Source organism: Notolepis coatsorum (genome assembly GCF_963971535.1).
Source record: "Notolepis coatsorum genome assembly, chromosome: 5".
In the NCBI taxonomy this organism is placed as follows: Eukaryota; Metazoa; Chordata; class Actinopteri; order Aulopiformes; family Paralepididae; genus Notolepis; species Notolepis coatsorum.
This window is the reverse complement of record NC_140169.1, coordinates 115290957-115313143: the sequence shown is the minus strand read 5'-3', so window position 1 is coordinate 115313143 and position 22187 is coordinate 115290957. Positions and strand designations below refer to the sequence as shown.

Genomic DNA, 22187 nt, shown 5'->3' with positions numbered 1-22187 from the left:
CAGCCTCCTTTAGAATATGGCTCAGAGTTCATTCATTTGTTTGTATGCCCTGAAGAAGGCTGACAGCTAGGCCGAAACATGTTTTATTTTATTTTTATTGTTCTAATATGAACTAAGCAATTTATTAAAGCCTTTTTATATATGAAGAGTGCCTGGAACTTCTTTGTTTTTTTTCTATACGTATAAGTAATTCCCTGGTAAAAAAAAAAAAAGGTCCATGTAGAAAAATAGGAATCAAACTTGGGGCAGGCAGTACAAAATGACATGTGCAGAAGACCCTCACTGAGGTCAGTGGGTTAAACAGGAGCCGGTGCTCAGAGCTCCCAGTGCTCTACGTCCTGCACGACCTGCTGCACATGAGTATCCTCTTCAGACGCGCCTCGGGACCTGGGTCCGTTCCAACGGCAGAAAGGCATGTAGCGAACACAGGAGTAGGTGGAGAGGCGCGAGCTGATGCCGAACGGGAGGTCGTAGACCTCTTCGCTGTCCAGGGAGCCGCCTAGATGAGGCTTGTTCCAAGTCAGGAGCCCACGTTCGTGCTTCGTGCCTGGACAGCCCGAACAGAGAACACTGAACAGTTACTTCCACCGGGCAAACAGACTACTGACGGAAAGGCTCTAGTCTAAATCATCACATGAGCATACACACAAAAGCACCTTAAGTGACTTGCACACCACACAAACACACTTATTACACACACACACACACACACACACACACACACACACACACACACACACACACACACACACACACACACACACACACACACACACACACACACACACACACACACACAATGCTGTTACACTGTATAATAATTTATATATATTTTATTCCGTTTTTATTTACCTTGTATTGTATAGATCGTTCTATAAACTATTATGGTTGAGGAGCAGGGAAAAACAAGCATCTCACGTTTTTCTGAATGTATGTACATTTAAAAAAGCTGACAATATAATAATCTGAATCTGAATCTGAATCAGAACAGCGGTGTTAACTGGGAGAGGACACTGTTAAGTGTTTGTGTTAAAATAACTGATATAGCTGAAATAGCTGTCCTTAACTAAACACATAGATGTGTTGAAAATGTGTTAAAAAAATTACACACGTTGTGTTGCTATTAACAAATGTGTATATTGCTTTTCAACACACCAGTAACAGTATTGGTCTAGACCAGGGGTTCCCAACCTTTTTTCCCCCAGGGACCCCCAAACATCTCTGATGAAATTCCTGGACCCCCCTCCTAATAAAATACCATAAAATACTATTTTTTTGTCATTTTAATACTTTTTTTTGTCATTTTAATAACAAACTGCTTATACACAGGCATATGCATCATAATTAGACCCACTATGCTTCTTTGACTTGTGCCTTCAATCAACAAATCTCATCTTGCACCATATGTATTTCAAAATGTTGGCCAATATTCAAATCCTGTATTCATCCTCTCAAATCAGGCCCTAATGGTGAACGGTTTGCATTTATGTTGAATGAAGTAAGAATCCACTGCAGTAAAAATATCCTCACCTCGAGTGGTGGTAGTAAGGTTGACTGACATGAGAATGTCCTGCTTCAGATCCTCATTTTCGATATACTGCACATAAACGATGAGCACAGCCTCATCTGCGACAGTTGTAGTTTCATCAAGTTGTATGGCAAATGGACCCTTTCTAAGCTTTTCTGACAGCTGCTGCTTGCAATCACTTGACATCTTATCAATTCGGTCTTTCACTACATTGTTCGAGAATGGTACTGATTTTAGTTTATCCGCCACCTGTGGGCCGCACAGTTTCTAAACCATTTTGATGCAGGCTGGTTTGATGAGCTGCTCGCCAATATTGTGCAGTTTCTTTGCTTTTGCAATTAAAAGCGAACACTCAAAGGAGGCTTCGGTAGCCTTCTGTAAATCACTGCCACCCCTGCTCCACGCTACTCTAACATCAACGGGCTTGTTCGCCTTGAGAGACTGTTCTTTCCTCCGAAAAAAGTCCGGATCCTTCCCAACGGTTTCTGGGTGCTTAGACGCCTGATATCTCTTCAGCTTGCTGGGCTTCAGGCTTGAGTTTGCCAACTTTTCTCCACAAATCACACACTCAGGTTGTTTGTCTGGTCCCTCAGTGAAGCCCATGGTGATGTAATTTTCGCGATTGCTGTAGGTCCTAACTTTTTTTGCAGATGAGCTGCCGTCATCTCCTTTTCGTTTGTCACACATTTTCGCCTCTGGCGGCTGACTGCAGACGAGCCGAGAAAGTTAACTAGCGTGCTAGGCTAGCTACGGAAAGTGATACAGTCAACTGATTCGCGTTTTAGCGGCTACCCGGTAGCCTACTGTTAACGTTCAAAAATCATGTCTAGATGTTTATTTATTTATCTTTATTTTTTATTGTAGTGGAGAGACTATTCATGCTTCTGATGATAAAAATATGCTAATTAAATATGTCACTGAAAAAAAAAAAAAAAAAATACCTCAAATCATCTGTGGTCTGGCGGACCCCCTGCGCCCCCTGGCGGACACCCAGGGGGTCCGCGAACCCCAGGTTGGGAATCACTGGTCTAGACTGTAGTTAAAGGGGCACTTCACCAGAAACACTTCACCGATTTATTTTGCACATGTAATCTCACGCATATCCCAAGGCTCTAGTCTAAACTGTTTTGCACACATTAATTTAGTTTGACTAAAACAAGTTTTAATATCTTCATCAGAGGACATAGAATCCTTGTGTTATGTTAATTACGGCTCAATGAAATGATGTAGATAATTTCATAGAAATAAGGATTGCAATAGGGATTGCTATTTTTTCATCTACGTCATTTCATTGAGCTGCAATTAACATGGCACAATGATTCAGTGTCCTCTGAAGGGCCCCTTCAAGGACAATATTTCCTGTACGGTGGGGCAAGATCCCAGAAAGAAACTGTATACAAGCTCATCATTCTGCAACATCTTTCCATTTCAAGATGTTGTTGAAGCTTACCAGGAACTGTGTTGTCCAGGAAGAAGCCAAGGAATCCACCTACAAACATGCTGGTGGTCAACAAGACACGCAACACCTGGTCCAGCTCCACCACACCTGGGGGACGCACCACAAGGGATCATACAGTAAGTCTCACTGCTATAGGACCGAGCACAGGCATTTAGTTTGTATTATTATTATTATTATTATTATTATTATTATTATTATTATTATTATTATTATTATTATTATTATTATTATTATTATTATTATTATTATTATTATTATTATTATTATTATTATTATTATTTCTTTTTAAAGAGATTAAAGCTAGAGTACACACTTCTCATCTACACAGTATAGCCAGCGCATCCCCACAGCAATCAGAGGCCAATTCAGAAAACTCAAGGAAGACAAATCACTACAGTGGTAGTTGGAACGTTCAATTTTTTTTGATGAGAGTGATGGGGATCACTAACCGCATTACAGACACTTTACACACAAGAACAGTCAATGTCCCCTACACATGTTGTAGAAGATCATGATCTTGACTCAAATGGTGTCGGGCCACGAGGAAAAGGAACAAAATCTGCTCTATACATCTCTGACAATCTTAAATAAGATGATGCTAAGCAACATCTATAATGCAAAATATATATATACACCAGTAAACACTTTCTAAGTGGGCAACTTCTATATGCTACGGCCAAGGGGCATGGGATGGACCCTCTACTCCAGCTAGCCTACATGCCCCCCCCCCCCTCTCTCTCTGATTGCAGAAGTGGAGTCAGGTGTGCGGGAGTCAGGCTAACAGCTGTTTGTCATCTTCTCAACATAAAGGCCCGGTCCAGACTTCACCACGCTGCCAGATCATAGACTCTGAAACCCAGTCAGTCGTGTCTCTAGCCTATTCACTTTTGATTGCTGTTCCATCATGATTCACTCTTGTGCCAGTTTTCTGGCCTGACTCCTGACTCCAGCTCCTGACTCCAGCTCCTGACTCCAGCTCCTGACTCCTGACTCCAGCTCCTGACTCCTGACTCCTGACTCCTGACTCCTGACTCCAGCTCCTGACTCCTGACTCCTGACTCTAGCTCCTGACTCCTGACTCCAGCTCCTGACTCCTGACTCCAGCTCCTGACTCCTGACTCCTAACTCCAGCTCCTGACTCCAGCTCCTGACTCCTGACTCCAGCTCCTGACTCCTGACTCCTGACTCCAGCTCCTGACTCCTGACTCCAGCTCCTGACTCCTGACTCCTGACTCCAGCTCCTGACTCCTGACTCCTGACTCCAGCTCCTGACTCCTGACTCTTGACTCCTGACTCCAGCTCCTGACTCCTGACTCCAGCTCTTGACTCCAGCTCCTGACTCCTGACTCCAGCTCCTGACTCCTGACTCCAGCTCCTGACTCCTGACTCCTGACTCCAGCTCCTGACTCCAGCTCCTGACTCCAGCTCCTGACTCCAGCTCCTGACTCCTGACTCCTGACTCCAGCTCCTGACTCCTGACTCCAGCTCCTGACTCCTGACTCCAGCTCCTGACTCCTGACTCCAGCTCCTGACTCCTGACTCCAGCTCCTGACTCCAGCTCCTGACTCCTGATTCCAGCTCCTGACTCCTGACTCCAGATCCTGACTCCTGACTCTAGCTCCTGACTCCTGACTCCAGACTCCTGCTCCTGACTCCTGACTCCAAGGAGCAATCAGTAATAAGTAACGAATTACAATTCCTGAGTAACTTGCTCAACACTGTATATACCTGTAGCTAAGAAATCTGGGTTCTTATTGATCCAGTTAGGAATGACCATTGCAGAGAACATGGAGAAGCCGAAGACAAAGAGGTTCCTGGAGGAATTCATGTCTACAAACTGTAAAAGAAATAAGGGAGATTTGTGTCAACTTTCCAGTCAACAGTTTAGGGGCACAAATAATGGTTAAGTACCTAGGAACTAACAAAGTGTAGGAAATTAATAAACATAATTTAACTGATGGTTAACTTTTAGAATTACAGGTAAGCAGGTAGAACATGGGGAACGGATAGGTCTTTACTATGTGTCTGTGGGAAGTGAAGAAGAAGCCAGTCTGTTGGCTTCCCCAAAGTCAAGTGTTGTGAAGAAATGTCCAGACAAATACCACACAGTATATCTATCCTGAAACTTGTGAGACGACCTTCCCTAGAAGAACGGTTTACCTGCAGATTTGAAATGCCAGCCGCAGTTATCATCCCAAACATGACCAAGAACATCCCGCCCATCACAGGGGTGGGGATGGTGGTGAAGACGGCTCCTATCTTTCCCAGCACACCCATCAGGATCATCAAGATTCCACTGACGATGATCACCATGCGGCTGCCGACCTGCAAGCACACAGAAATCACACGTCCCGAGTATTCAAGACCAGGCTATAGCTTCTCGAGCTTCCGGCGGTCGCATTTAAAAAATTTAACAACTTCAGAGAATTGGTTATTCTTCAGATTGTTAGACGACAACATACGCATGTGTTCTAATGTGGCACCAGTGCTCATGGCCTAAACCGGACCCTGTGGCCTCTTGCGACCACCCTCTTTGTTGGCTATTAATAGATCCTTTTCAATGAAAAAATGCTGTTATGTAAAACGGTCATCTAAAATACATTAGTAAACGCATAAATGTGTCAAATGTAAACCACCAATCTTAGCCACTTTTGTTGTTGTTGCTGTATCCATTGTACGCGTCCCGTTTTTTAATATATTTAATGCATTAGTGCTGCACTAGTGGTCCACTAGACTGTCATACACTACTACTGCAGGATAGAATGGGGCACTTCTACACTGTGTTTATCTCACCTTGGTGATACCCAGCGCTCCCACATTTTCACTGAATGAGGTGGTGCCGTTGCCTGTGCCCCAAGCCCCGGCCAGCAGACTTCCTATCCCCTCGATGGCGATCCCTCTGTTGATGGCGTGCATGGGCGGGGGAGGGGCCCCTGACAGTCTGGCACAGGCGTAGTAGTCTCCCACAGATTCTATCATGGAGGATAAGATGCCAGCCATGATGCCAAACACTGCTGCAACGCTCACAGTCGGTACACCCCACTGACCTGAATTTGAAGACAAAATATACAGGACTTCCTCCTAATGCTGTCGACAACGTTGATTCTGACCCTTAAAACCAGGTTTAGATTATATTGATAATGATTTCAAAGGAACACCTGAAACACATTTTGAGTTTTAGTTTTCTTTACTTAAAGACAAACTAGATCTGACTCCTTTTGGACATCCATCTTGTCACTTTTGACCTCAAATAAGCTGGGGCTGGAGATCGTGAGATCCTCAGGCAGGGACTTCTTGACTGTACCAAAGTCAAAGCTGAGTGGCCTGCCTGAGGGGCTCAGACTAGCCAATCAGTATTATAATTTCTTTTAGCTGTGACCAGCAGCTCTCTAGCTCAGGTCGGTTGTTTGGTTTGTTGGTTGGTCCACAAGTGTCCCAACCCTCTAGCAGCCACCATTTTATAATAGCTCGCAGCAACATATTGAAAAAAAGAACTATAAAACTATAAACTAGTTATTTTTTGAAATCATGAACTTTAGTTAAAAAAAAGTTTATTATTAACTATGAACTGAACTAGTTCATTTAAGGCGAGACACTGCAGGTGAATAGTCAAATATACTTTTTTTGTTGATTTTGAGATTTTGTTATATTTTGCTTCCTAAACATGTCTTCTATGAAACTAGTGACAATAAAACGTCAATAACACACATTTAGTTGTTTATTTTACATCATTTTGCCTTATTGCATCCATAAATGTGCACATATTTAATGGGGAAGTGCCTCATTTGCATATATAAACATAAATTTAAGAAAACTTGCAATATATTTTTTCTTAGTTTATATGTACATAACAAATTGGGAAAGTTTCATAGTGATATCTATTCAAATATTTTTTGCCTATTAGGGGGTACTACACTGTACTACACTGTTTGTAGCCTGTGTGTAGTTCTGTTCAGTTCAATAACATCATTATTATTATTATTCAGTTATCAGGCATGTGTTTAGGTTGTCTATTACTAATGGTTTGATTAGGTATTGTGTTTGTAAATATCTGTTTAAAAAAAAAGTATGGCATTTTACAATACAGAACTTTGAAGGCGTTTTCCCGAAAATGAGTTTTAAGAGTTTTTCCTCATACTCTGAGCCAGAAATCTCCACTTCAGTAGCACTCACATACACCAAACCTTCCAGTTCTATTCATATCTATGTTCTGAAGGTATTTACAGAAGGGTTTGTTGATATCGCATTCATACCCTGATTTATATCACATTTTATTCCTAAAAACATGGCGAAATATGGAATTTTACCATAAAAATTGACTGAATGGAGTATTTTCTGATTTATGGAGTGATAAAAAGAGATATCCAAAATCCCCTCTGTAATAACCTTTGGCTCTAATATGTCAACAAAATGAAACTATAATTTTGAAAATGGCTTTATCCAATGTTCAGATTTCTGTCCTGGAATTATATGCAAATTAGTGCATATTTAAGTAGATCATGCCTCATTTGCATATTTAAACATACAATTTCAGAAAACTTGTAATACAAAAAAGTCTTGTCTTAATATAAGTAATCAACTGGGGAAGTTTCATTGTGATATCTATTAGTTAATTTGTTTACCCTATTCACCTGCAGTGTCTCCCCTTAAAAATGTGTGAACTGGGCGCCCTCGTGGCGCACTGCATAGTGCCTCGCACACCCACGCGGCCGTCCCGGGTTCGCCTCCCGCTCCCGGTGACATTTGTCGCATGTCTTCCCCGCCTCTTCTCCCGTTCATCCTCTCCTCCTCTGTCGGCCATGTCTGACCATGAAAAGCAATAAATGCTAAAAATGTATCTAAAAAAATATAAATGATGTGTGAACTGAACTATTTCATGTAGAAAGTGAACTTCCCCAACGCTGCCCGTTCAGAGGACGACACACACTGATGACAGCTTGCTTTACTTCCACCTAAATCCTCCGCTTTCCGATGCAATGCGCAGAGATTTTTATAAGCTCATATTTCACTAATAACACTTAAAATAATTGGTAAAAAAAACGTAGTGCTGAAAATATACACTTTGACTGCTGTTTTGATAGGGTTAGGGTCTTTACTCTTGGCCACAAAAAGAAACATAACATTAATTAATACGTTCTGTATTCATCTATTTATGGCGTGATATCAATCTCGTACCGGTCCACTCGGGCTTAAGGGGTTAAGTGTTATTAGCAAAATATGAGTTTATAAAAATCTCAGCGCATTGCATCGGAAACCGGATGATTTAGACACGAGGAAATTATGCCGTCATGGAATCGTTGTAGTCCTAAGACAGAGGACACCCAGGGCTTTCGATCGACATTGAGATTTCATAAAACTACACTACCCAGCTCACACCAGCCACTGTCAAAACTAGGGCTGGCTGTTGTGAAAAATAAATATTGCCGTGATTTTCCTGATTATATCTCACAGGTCGAACAAACCTATTGCCATAAAATACAATGTATATTGTTTCTTTACCTTTCTGTGAACGTCTACAATTTTTTTCCCCGCAATCTGGTGAAAAATGCCGGAGCTATGGACATTATACAAAAGTAACTGTACTTACAGTAGATTTCATTCACAGTCTTTGCTGCCTGTAACGGGTGCCTGGTGGTACTAAATCCAGATTTAACTCTACCATTGGAAAGAGGCGATTTGGCCCGATTCATAGATGTATGACTTGGCTTCTTCCATTAATAGCGGCTTTCCAAATATATCCTGATGTAACAAGTAGAAACAAACTAAAATGACTATAATAATATTTGGTTATTATTTTGAAATGGAAAAATAGGTGTCATAGACCAACTCATGAGAGCAGCTTCCCCTCTAAGGAGTAAAACATTTATGTACAGTACTTGTTATAATATGTCATCGGTATGATCTGAACACACATAATTAATTCATGTTAAACTTCGGAGTCCCGGGTAATTCCCGATTGCCTGCCAAAAAATGAAGACGTTTTAAATCCTTGCTTTGATATGATCTTACCCGGGTAAGGAAAGGTGAACCAGGAGGCCCGTCCCACCACATCTCCCTTTAGGTCTGTCCGGGCCAGGTGGCCGTACTGGTCTGGGTCAGAGGGCAGGACATCGTAGATGGTCAGGAGGTAGCAGACCAGCCACGACACAGCAATACCCAGCAGAACCTAGTCAACGTCTAATATTGTCAGTGTCAGGGAAACTCGGGGAAAATCCAAAAGACAAGTTACATTTTAACTTAACACTCCAAAAATGTAGTCTGTAACTACTTGTCAATAGTTTAACTAAATGGTTAAACTACAATCATCAATAATTAAAGTCTGGAATGTCAAATAGATGCAAGGTCCAACAGCTGAACGGACACAGAATAAAGTGTGTGTGGATTTGATTTACAGTAGTTGCCAACAGCAACACCTCACTCGCACATGCCTGAGGGCCTGTGTGTTGTGGTGGAATCAGGGGCGAGATGATGGAAATAAACCATGATGCTAAAGTTTTCCAACATTATGGGAAATGTGCTTACTGTCTTCTCCAGAGTCAGACAAGAATGTAGATGCCAATTTCTTGTGCGTTCAGTAGAAAGCTATCCGGCTGCAAGCTAGCCTAGCCTTGCAGAAATTAATGGCAGCGGATATGGACCAGCTAGCCTAGCTGTTGCACAAAAACACCTCTGGACTTTTAAGCTAGGCTAGTGGTCCATATCCACTTCCATTAATTTCTGCTAAGCTAGGCTAGCTTGCAGCCAGATAGTTTTCTACTGAATGCTCAGTGAGGAAATTGGTATCTATCTTCTTACTTAAGGTAAGCACAATTCCCATAATGTTGGCGTGTTCCTTTAAGGGAAGAAGGGTATTGCCGTAAAATCCCCTCCCCAGTAGACGCACTGGTATTATCTGGAAGATGTAGATCTTTGAGAAGTGCAGTTTCTTGGCCTTGCTGTACGTGGGGACAGGGACTGGGATCTGGCGGATGTACTGGGAGAACACCACGATCAGCACCGTGGTCCTGTGGTGGAACAGTTACAGGAGAAATTAACACCACATTTAAACTGTGGCTGGTTTGTCTGCTTCACCTGCTAGAGCGCTATCACTTTCAGTCTGAAGGCTTTCTGTTCTAAACACCCATTTAGCTTGTATAATGATAGGGTCTAATCTAACGCATTTTAGAACCCATGGAATCAATGAATTTTTTTTGTGACTCTTCATAAGTAGGCTATCATGTTCATGTGGTAAATTCAGATGGCTAATCTCACCCTCAGTAAAATAAAATAAAGCATTTATCTTATTTTCTACTAGCGGCTAGCCCTATATACTAATACATACCTAATGTTGTAGCAATTTAGCTGTGTTCTATACCATATCTGGTAGACTTGCTACATTCCTGTTGTTTGCCTGACTGTTTATACGGCAGAGATCTCTCCCTTTTACACGTGTAAAGGCCCACCACTGTGACCCGGAGAGTCCACCCACATGGCAGAGATGCCCCAGTGTGCGCCAGCCTTGATGCCGGCGGTGTCATAGATGGACAGGGCGATGAGAGAGATGGTGGGGGCGATGGTGAGCGGGCCAATGAAGCGCATCAGGAAGCCTATAAGGCCAGTGAGACCAACCACGATCTGGAAGACAGAGGCCACCATGATGGAGCCCTGCAGCTGTTGGACAATAACATACACAGCATATTAAAGGCCCAATCTATGATCCAAATATAGACTAAAAAGTAGCCCCAACACTTCATCATAAAAATAAATAGGAATGTAGACTTTTTTCCATTCTCTTGTTGATAGACTGAGCTTTTGGTACAAGGACTGGCACTAGCCACTAACAGGCAAATAGCTTTTAGTTGTATTTTCTGTATTCTTATATACATACATACATACATACATACATACATACATACATACATACATACATACATACATACATACATATATTCTGATTCACAGTGAATTAAGGAAGTTTCAAAAAGCATACTTACTATCTACAAATAAAGCTCTTCAACAATGCAAATATGGTAAAAACAAATCTCAGATTGGAACGTTAACCAATGTCACAAGCATGTGTGTGTGTGTGTGTGTGTGTGTGTGTGTGTGTGTGTGTGTGTGTGTGTGTGTGTGTGTGCTGTTTGGTGGTGACTCACTGTTCTCATGCGTGTCTGCCACACCTCTATGAAGACAGGTGAGGAGGTGTTGACCAGGGTGGCATTCTGGGTCCAGGCCGGACACGTCCACTCTGGCATTGACAGGATGGACATGGCTGGAGCCAGCAAGGAAAATGTACCACCTTGGAGGATGGGCAGCCTATAGTGGAAGAGAGGAGAAAGAGAGAGAGAGAGAGCCTGTTAGTGGCTAGTGCCAGTCCTTGTACCAAAAGCTCAGTCTATCAACAAGAGAATGGAAAAAAGTCTACATTCCTATTTATTTTTATGATGAAGTGTTGGGGCTACTTTTTAGTCTATATTTGGATCATAGATTGGGCCTTTAATATGCTGTGTATGTTATTGTCCAACAGCTGCAGGGCTCCATCATGGTGGCCTCTGTCTTCCAGATATTGACACACACACACACACACACACACACACACACACACACACACACACACACACACACACACACACACACACACACACACACACACACACACACACACACACACACACACACACACACACACACACACACACACACACACACACACACACACACTATTACTATTTCCATGTGAGGATACATTTAATCGGGGAGGCAGGAGGTGAAGAGGCCGACCAGTAACCAAAAGGTTGCTGGTTCAATCCCCGGCATTGACGGGATGGTGTGTTCCAGCTGTGAGCTGGTAACTGAAGGGTTTGATTGATTGATTGAACATTTTATTAACAGATTGCAGAATGGGTACAATACAGTACGACTCAATACACACAATTGTTAAGGGGATGCAGACCAGAGAAAGACTTTCGTCTTGTTTACATCAGGGTCCCCCATTTTCAATTCATCATAATGGCTGGTGGCTGGTATTACATCTATGGTGCCCAACCATCTCTGCCTACGTGCCCTTAAGCAAGGCACTGAACCCCCAAACTACTCCAGGGACACTGCACTGTGGGTGACCCTGCGCTCTGACCTCTTTGATGAAATAATGTTTGGGGGACTGTGTGTATGTGTAACTAGGAGGGATATGAGGACTGTGTGTATGTGTAACTAGGAGGGATATGAGGACTGTGTGTATGTGTAACTAGGAGGGATATGAGGACTGTGTGTATGTGTAACTAGGAGGGATATGAGGACTGTGTGTATGTGTAACTAGGAGGGATATGAGGACTGTGTATGTGTAACTAGGAGGGATATGAGGACTGTGTGTATGTGTAACTAGGAGGGATATGAGGACTGTGTGTATGTGTAACTAGGAGGGATATGAGGACTGTGTGTATGTGTAACTAGGAGGGATATGAGGACTGTGTGTATGTGTAACTAGGAGGGATATGAGGACTGTGTATGTATAACTAGGAGGGATATGAGGACTGTGTGTATGTGTAACTAGGATGGATATGAGGATTGTGTATATGTGTAACTAGGAGGGATATGAGGACTGTGTGTCTGTGTAACTAGGAGGGATATGAGTGAGTGAATGAATGAATGAATGAATGAATGAATGAATGAATGAATGAATGAAAACATTATTTAACAGATTGTAGAATGGGTACAATACAGTACGGCTCAATACACACAATTGTTAAGGGGATGCAGACCAGAGAAAGACGTTTGTCTTGTTTATATCAGGGTCCCCCATTTTCAATTCATAGTGCGGACTGTGTGTATGTGTAACGTAAGGTTATCCTATAACCCTAGTTATATGAGTATAGCGAGCGCTCTGCTCTTTATGGAACTATCCCTTTATCCACTCTAATAATGAATAACTTTCTCCACATGCACACCCCCTTCCGCCTGGCCACACCCACATCCGCTCCTCTATATAAGCGGGGTCGTGGCCACACCATCAGCTCCTTCCCAAGTCTTTCACCACCGAAGGCGAAGACCACGGGGTCCTCAGTGAGTCAGAGCAGAGCGCTCGCTATACTCATATAACTAGGGTTATAGGATAACCTTACGTTATAGATCGTATAGCTTTAGGCTCTGCTCTTTATGGAACACAGGAACTGAGCAGAGCGAAAAGCTCGACAGATGTAGCCGCTGAGGCCCCCCACAACCATCAGAACCGGGGATGACCCGAGCCCCCTGGACCCCCCAAGTGGAGGACGGGAGGGAATCGGATCCGACTGTGCGAAGAGGGCTTAGCACCTCAAACGCACAGGGTGAGCAGACCGTGGGACTTACCTTCATTCAGAAGGACCCGCGACCACTCAGGCGTGCATCCCACATGCCACCAGGGAACGGACGGGAAGCAAGACACCTCCTTCACATCCCCCAACATCACAGGGTCGAAGGTCAAGAACCCAACCCCGTGGCAAGGCCGTAGCAGCGGAGCGAGGAGGAGGTCCCAGCCCTAGGACAACCTGAGGGCCAGGACCCCCCGAAAAAAGGGGGCCTGGTGAGGCCAACGAGGCCGTAGCATCGGGACCCCACCAGACGGTCACTGGTGACACCACCCCCCACATCGCCAGCGTATCGGACAGGGCCCAAATCAAAAGCAGGCCCTTCCCCCCTCGGCACGCCGCTCTGAAGCACTCTACAAGAGGCTACTCCCCCACAACACTGTGGGGCCAGTCGGCGTGCCGGGGAGACAACCCCCAAGGAGGTTGATCCCTCAATCCAGGCAACAGGCCCCAAGAGCATAACTCGACCTGTGCCCAGAGCACTGCGGACTAGACAGGCGCCTAAGGGGTCTACTGTGAGAACAGTATCCCAGCGGAAGGGGTGTTCGGTATGCTGTGCACCATGTCATAACCTCCACAAACCCGACCCCCCAATCCAGCGGGGTCGAGGTTCAAAGAAGAGGCTGACACAATGGGTAGACGTCATGAAAGATGCAGGGGCATACTCTCTGGCAGACGGGGTCAAGCCCGGCCTCAACCCGAGAGTCGACTCTGCTACCAACACACCGGAGAACCAACCACCCCCCTATGTTTAGTTTAACAGGAGGCGGTTGTTCCCTTAACCCACAAAGAAAACTCAGAAACATAACTGCATGTATACACAGGCTATACAAGCAGCACAAGTGTTTCAGTTTTCAAAGGGTTAACCCAGGCCAACAGGTCGACGAGAACACAGTATGGACCAAGCACGTCACTGTTAAGGGCAACCCGTGGTGGCATACATATGACACACATCCACGACATCAATCCCCGCGACGCCCGGTCCGACCCGGCATTTCCCCCCCGGAAAAGCACAAAGTCCTTCGGGGTACCAGAACAGCAGATCTGCGCCCCGGCGGACAACGGGTTATCTTACCTGGTCCAGCGCGACCAGAACCAGTCCCACGTCCTAGTCACGCCGCCATCCCCAGTCCTAAGAGGGGGGTAGGTACGCGTGTCGATCCAAAACATCACAGAGGACGCCACCAAGATGGTCAGTACGCGAATGCACTGCTCCTGGTGGCCCACCTCATGGGCGTGAGACCCCTCCACCAATGTTTTGATCTACTCCGTCATCTCCCCCCGGAGATGCACGTGAGCCATCGAGTCTAACCTAGTGCACTGGCGCTCGGTAGAGATTCAATCTCCTTCCCAGCCGCCCGCATAGAAAACGCCGTTTCTACGCCCTCCGCCAATTGGGCCACCAAGGCGCGCCAGCCATAAAGTGGTTCCACATGGAAAGCGCTATATGCACATCGAGAACCCGAAACATATCGATGGCGAATTCTAATAAGAAACACCAGACAACGTTTCCTCCAAGCTGTCTGGGACGAGCAGCAGGATGCCGGCCTATAAGACACAGACACGGGTCTCATATGACGCGTCTGAGGGTAAAACCCTGTCAATTCTGCTCTTTACATAAGAGGGGAAGACAGAAGTTCCCCCAGAGAGACCTCTACATGAGTAACAATTGAAAAAGATACATGTAATAATAATTGGGCCAAGTGACCAACGGCCCAATACACACTTTAATAGAGAGCAGAGCAGAAAACGAACAGTTCTCGAATGCATCGCATCATCCAACTTTGACAATGACAGCGGTCTGGAGCACAGACCTGAAAACTCACAGATGTCTCATGGCCAATAGGAAAAACGCGCCCAGTGATGTATTCCATGGCCGGGGGGAAATCCTGTGACCCACCCATCCTAACATGGAGTGGAACCAGGGAACGCCCCCCCCCCTCCCCCTCCCTGTGACGCGCTGACCCCTCAGCCGACAGGGAGACTGACAGGCAGAAGGTCCCACCTCCCGGCCAATCAGTAAAGGGGGGAGGGGTTATTAGTCCACCCCTTATGACCCCTCACCCCTGATACGATGCAACAACAAAGCACAGCCATGATACCAGTCGTAGCACGCTACATGAAAACGCATTATACCTGTTATGGTAACAGCTTCACATTCTGCACGCCAGCCACAGAGGATAACCTTGTTTGTGCAAAAAACTGGCTTTATACACGGCTTCAGGCTCATGTGTGAACTTGCCACCTGAATTTTTACACCTTTACCCTAAAGTAAGAAAAACACAGACCAAAGAGAGGGGCCAAAGGCTATTGTGGTAACATTGACTGTGTATTTCATAACTAATATGTGTGAATATTAGAAAGCCATAATGCAAAAGGAGGTGTACCTTTTTAACAGCAGAATGGATTTTCAGGGCTCCGCAAAAGGTGATATTATTGGTGTTACAGAGACAGACATTCCAAACCCCCCACTCAAGTAGATGTACTCAACTAGAACAAAAGGAACTGGAAAGTCACACCCACAGAAGGAACAGTCACTTACCCCACTCTAAACAAGATGTATTCTTGTTAGCAGATTTCAGCAGAGACCAGCCTAGACTGGCTAACAAGAAGAATGTGCTTACAGAATGATAAAACAAGATCATATTAATTAAACCATATTAGATAAAAGGTATTTGAATATCATTCAGAATGTCAAACTGGTTATGAAGGTAATAGAGTGTCAGTTCACTCTTGTTGTAAACCATAAATATAGAAAAGGTTCTAGTGTTAAAAACTTAACTCATCAAGGCGCCACAGCCCAAAAGGAGGGGGCCATCTGAAGACCCCCCCTCTGTTTACTGAAGGACAACACCCGATGAGATCATCGGTGGGGGGCAGCCAGCCCCCACACAGGAGATCGATTGGGGACCGCCTCCCAGAAGACCAACCTGATTGGACCAAACGTATTATTAGACTGTTATTATTGGTGGAAATTAGAGTATTTAAGAGAGAGCTCAGTGGTAGAGAGATAGGCCAGAAACCCACCAGGTTTTTTTTTGTGTCTCTCAACCGATCCCACCAGAGACTGCTGATTTTCATGTGAGTAAATCATGGGAGAAACCAATGTTGTTTAAAGTTTAGTGCTGAAACCAGGTTTACTCATGTGTAAATGCTCAGTAAAGATTCTCTATTTTATTGATGTTAACATGACTGTTTTAGGTACAGACTGGGTTTGATGTGCAAACCTTATTAATCCTGTACAATCATGTCTTATGAAAAATGATGAACAATCCTTGTATGTAAAAAGCAACCTTCTAATTCACTCTGAGCCCAGAGGCAAAATAAATAATGAGTTTTTGAACCATAGTTCCTTCTTTGCCTGGCCTGCACAGTTTATTTCTCTATCAGTAGAGAAAGACCATTTGTATCATTATGACCTTCTTCCTTTTCCAGATAGCAATCTCACCTTAGATATTGATTAGAATATACCACACTATACATGTAAACTTCTGTAGGCTAACATACCTAACCCAGTTGTGGACTCAATGCCACGTTTACTTAAACGTGAAAACATGATACACAAAACCCTCTTTCACAATAAAAAAGGCAAAAGTTCACTCTCACTATTGCAAGAGGAATGCCGTCTTTTATGACGAGAGAAGACATAAGTCCTCGACCAAATGTTAGCTACAGGCCTTGCTATGTCCATAATAGTGACCAAACAATTTTCAGAGAAAACCGCACTCTCCCTAAGCAAGAGCACAACCCCAGCAGTAGCTGAGGGATTACACCGTATCCCCAAAAATATAGTGAATCAACACACGTTTTGAAAACAAAATCATATTTGAGGAAGAGGGGGGCAAACCGGGTAAACATTTCACCCACCCCCTCACCACCTCACCCCTGATACGTCGCCAAAAGAAAAAACAGAGCCGTGACACCAGGTGCATGGCGTGGCAGATGAAGCACATACTCACCTGTAGAGTAAAAGCTTTAAATAATGCACACCAGCCACAGGTTTTATCCACGGCTCTGTTTATGTGTGAAAACTTGCCACTCGTTATTTTTACCATTACCCTTAAGTAAAGAAAATAACAAGCTAAGAGAGGGCTCAGGCCCTCGATCACATGCCACTATGTACAGCGCTGCAGGTTAACACCCAGCCAGTTGTGGACTCAGCCACGTTGTCTAAACCAGTGGTTCCCAAAGTCTCAGCCTCAGCCACGGGAGGGCCGCGAGATGATAAAAAAAAAAAAAAATCCAAATCTTTTATTTATTTATTTTTGTCAGGCCACTGAACTTAGAAGCAGGCCAGGACAGTGTTTCTAGTTGTATTCTAAAATTATATTCTATTGTATTAAAAAATGTGACTATATGGTATTATATTAAATAAACAAAAACGAAAAATCTACTTATTTCAACGAACATTTCAAACTAAATAACAGATTATGCAAATAAAACGCTGAAAACAACCGAAGCAACAATAGTATTTTAATGAGGCTATTATTATTATCATTATTATTTTGCAACAAGTTAGCCCTCTCATAAATAGCACATATAAATGAATAACTAACTTGAACTAACTTAATAGGATTGAAGTGATATTTGGCTTAAAAAATCGGTCACCTGGCCAAAAAAAAAAAAAAAGAAAAGCCTGACGATGTGCATTGGGCCGCGGCTCTCTGACGCCTTATTTTCTGGGTCCCGGCCTGAAAAGTTTGCGAACCCCTGGTCTAAACGTTACATGAACACACACACACAACTTCTCATCATACAACAAAAAAAAAACAGTTCATTTTTACTCACGTAAAAAATAACGCAGTTTTTAGATAGAGAGAAAAACACAAGCCTTGGCAAATGCTGAAACCTAAGCTATACCTAAACCTAAGAAAATTTTCACACAGCACATGTCGTATCTCCAAATGCAGTGAAACAACATATGTTTTGTTAAACAAAGACATCGTTATTAATCAAAACATTCGGGAGGGGGAGGAAGGAAGAGGGGGGTAATGTCCAACGGACATCTTACCTGGGGAGCATGTCTATGTTCCCTGGGTCCTATGTTCCCCGGGTTCTATGTTCCCCGCTTTGATTGATTGATTGATTGAACATTTTAGACCACCAGCCCTGATTCCAAACTCTAACCTTAACCAGTTCGAAAGAGGGCCTAAGCTTAACCGTTCAAAACAAGGCAGACATTAATAATTAATAAAATAATAAAAATTTAAAATTTAAAAAATTTCAATCTATTAATCAATCAAAGCGGGGAACATAGAACCCGGGGAACATAGGACCCGGGGAACATAGGGATGATCCCATTTCCTGCACCTCGTACGCAGGACGAAAAAGGCCGCAAACACAGGTTGGTCTACCACGTTGACAAGGCCTCTCGCTGGCAGGGCCAGAAGCGGCGACGGCAGGAGCCTCACTCCGGCGCGACACCCCCCTCCTGCAGCAGGTCATGGCGCAGGCCCGACGACATCTTCTGCCAGAGATGACGCCGTAGTCAGAGTGCCAGGGCCCGCTACCTCATCACGGCTAGCGCCAATGGTTGAGCATAAGCTAACAACTAACTCCAAGCTAACTGATAGCATCAAGCTAACGTTTCCAGCCGAGCATAGCCGCCAGCTAACGACTTAGCCTAGGAGCTAACTGGCTAACAGTTAGCTTCTACTGGCTATCGATAGCCACTAGCTAACGCAGTAGCAAGCTAATAGGCTACTCTGAAGCTGTATAACATGAGAAATAGCGATACAGGCCAACACTTCTGACAGCCGCTGTCTTTTCCTCTTCTTATCCGAAGAAAAAGAGAAAAAGGCAACACACGTCCCTCTCACAGAACGGTGTTTACCAGACACAGCCGACTCGAGCTCGGAGATATTCCCATAATGAAACACCAAACTCGCATCCCTCGTGCCGGGTGTTTTCGTCTTGAAAAACGGGGCCAGCACGGCGGCAGAGGGTATCCGTTTTCCAGAGACCAGGGGAATCGAACCGCAGACTCGGAATCACGGCCCCAGGAAAACAAAGCTACTACTTCACTGAGGAGGAGTCTATGTTATCGTGGGGCATCAAACTAGAACCCCCTCCACACCGCTATAAGGGGCAACGAAGGGATTCTAGCTTGGAGCCGACCTTCGCAAGCTGCACCCAGTCGTCCCCTCACAACTGACACACCCGAGGCTCGCGTCGCAAAAAACACCACCCGCCCAGGGAGACCGTCAGTTCTCACACAGCCGACCGCCCCCCGAGGCACAGTATCCAGCTGCAGAGCCGGAGACAACGCCGGCGGGGATTGCTCAGCGACGCGCGCCCCAATGCGAAGCACCGGTGGAGGTCAGAACGATCATCATCTTCTAGACTCTCCAGTGGTGAAGACATTATCGCTTTTTAGTTGTCGTGTCGTTTAGACTACCGATGTGTTCAGTGATAGAAAGTATTGTTTACGTGTTTATATGCAGCATCGTCGTTTTACGAGTTCCTATCTAACGTGTTTTGGAGACCTGGTTGTCTTCCCTTTATTTTCCCCATTTTCTCGTATTGTTTACTTTGTGAATTGTGAAGTTGATCTGATGTGTTTTGGACACGGACATTTCTCCCGTCAGAAAGAACAGCTCATTGTTTTGAATATCAACACCTGCCTATCGTCTTGTCTGTACTACACCGCACCTGGGTCCAGCACACCTACCAGACCGTAACACACACCCATCTTCTCTGACTATAAAGATCTACGTTTCCCTTGTCTCAGGGAGCCCGTTATGAGACCCCCTGGCCAGGGGTTTCACCGGGCCTCTCAAGCCAATTCTCCTGGGTTGTAAACTAAATAAATAGATACATAGATCTCTCTGATGCTTTTGGGATTGCCATGTGATAATAATTGTGATAATGAATGATATAATCAACAACTCCCCTCCTTCTCATCTTCCTCTTCCTCCTCCTCCTACTCACCGGACGCCGAAGATGACCTGCAGCAGGGTGCAGAGGCCAGAGACGAAGAAGATGGTGCTGATGAGGTGACTCTGGGTCAGGCCGTCGTGCACCAGGCACAGCCCTTCGGACAGTATCAGAGGGATGGAGATGATCCCTCCAAATGCCGTCAGGTAATGCTGGAGAGGAGAGGAGAGGGGAGGGGAGGGAGGAGAGGAGGAGAGGAGGGGGGAGGAGGGGAGAGGAGGGCAGGGGGGAGGAGGGGATAGGAGGGGAGGGGAGGGGGGAGGAGAGGAGAGAAGTGAAGGGGGGGTTGATGTGGGAGGAGAGGTGAAAAGATGTGAGGAGGGGAGGGGAGATGAGAGGAGGGATGGGTGGGTGAGGAGAGGAGAGGAGGGATGGGTGAGGTGAGGGGAGGGGGGAGGGGGAGGGAGGAGAGAAGAGGAGGGGAGGGGAGGGGGAGGAGATGAGATGTGAGGTGAGGAGAGGAGAGAGAGGAGAGATGAGGAGAGGAGAGGAAAGGAAAAGAGAGGAGAGGTGAGGTGAGGTGAGGTGAGGAAAGAGGAGAGGTGAGGTGAGGTGAGGAAAGAGGAGAGGTGAGGAGAGGAGAGGAAAGATGAGGTGAGAGGAAAAGAGAGGAGAGGAGAATAGTTTTTGAAGGGTATTGTTGTGATCTTAGTTACAGGCCAGTGGTCACTCCCGCCTCTTGAAACAAACAAGAGATCTGTGTCAAAGTTGTGAGTGCAAACCCTCCGGTTTCCCAGTATTACAGATATTAAACAAAAAAGTTACCAGGCTACATGCCATCCTCTGTTCCACTGTCATCCAGGTCAGTGCGGCATGCATCACTCCAACACTACTCCTCACAGAGCAGCGCAGAGCTAGGCGTGCCGCCCTGTTCTGAGATAACTGGAGTTTGTTCAGATCAAGCCTAGAGGCGTTAGAGTAGTAGGACAGTAGTCCAGGCGTGATAAGACCAAAGATTGCATTACAAGCTTTGCTGTACCATTAGTCAACAGATTTCTACACCTTCTGATCATTGAAGTACCACAGCTCATCTTAGCCACCATATTGCTAATGTGTTTCGACCAAGAAAGTGTTTCATCTATTACAACACCCAGCAGTTTTGCCTCACTGACCTGTTCGATGTCAGCACAGTTCAGAACTAGATTTAATTTAGGATTTGATCTAGATGTATATTTTGAGGCTATCATTATACTCTTGGTTTTTGCTACATTTAACTTTAACTTATTTTCACTTACCCAGTTGGAAATTAGCACTATCTCATCTTGCAATAACCTATTAACAGACTCAGATTGTTCCGCCGCTACATACACGGTAGTATCATCTGCATAGATCTCCATTGATGCATTATTAAGTACTAATGGTAAATCATTAACGAAGATTGCATACAATAAGGGACCCAGGCAACTCCCTTGGGGCACTCCGGCATGGAGTTCCCTCATCTCCGATAGTGTGCCATTAAACATCACGCATTGTAGTCTATTAAGTAAGTAATTCTTTAACAACTTAATAGCACTTTCATTAGGTAGGGGTTCCGTGTCAAAGGAATGGACCTTCCAGTTACTGAAGGATCTCTCAGTAACCAAAAGGACTCTGTGCTCCCTAGATCCTCACCAATGGACAGGCTGAGGCTTATTACCTGAATGGCCAGGAGGATGCACAAGTACCAGGGGGGTACTTCAGTCACACAGTAAGCCAGTTTATTCCTGTCATCCTCCACCGACTGCTCACCCTCTCCCTCCTTCCCCTTGGGTACGTCGCTGGCATGTTCATCCATCTGCAGCACAACACAAACACCACACAGATAGACAGAGAGATACCGTTAACATAGGTGGTTAACATAGGTGGTTAACATAGGTGGCTATGTTTCACCCATTTCAACTGAAACAGGCCCCACTCGCTAGCAGGGCCCCCAGATTGACAAAGCAAACACACCCTGGATTGA

The 22187-nt window shown here is 44.8% G+C and overlaps 1 protein-coding gene across 1 annotated transcript in view; it reads right to left on the bottom strand.

The window, feature by feature from the left end:
* Positions 1–314: 314 nt before the first annotated feature.
* The window catches only part of LOC311228314 (solute carrier family 23 member 1-like), a gene marked incomplete at both ends in the record, with an annotated part of 39448 nt that continues 17575 nt past the window's right edge, over positions 315–22187 (bottom strand). The window contains 11 exons of the mRNA XM_084314223.1: positions 315–547; positions 2979–3074; positions 4716–4824; positions 5148–5312; positions 5781–6034; positions 8997–9153; positions 9871–9991; positions 10456–10637; positions 11123–11282; positions 20240–20397; positions 21882–22019. Of these exons, the coding sequence (XP_084170349.1) occupies positions 315–547; positions 2979–3074; positions 4716–4824; positions 5148–5312; positions 5781–6034; positions 8997–9153; positions 9871–9991; positions 10456–10637; positions 11123–11282; positions 20240–20397; positions 21882–22019 (1773 nt within the window). The remainder of the gene's footprint in view (positions 548–2978; positions 3075–4715; positions 4825–5147; positions 5313–5780; positions 6035–8996; positions 9154–9870; positions 9992–10455; positions 10638–11122; positions 11283–20239; positions 20398–21881; positions 22020–22187) is intronic.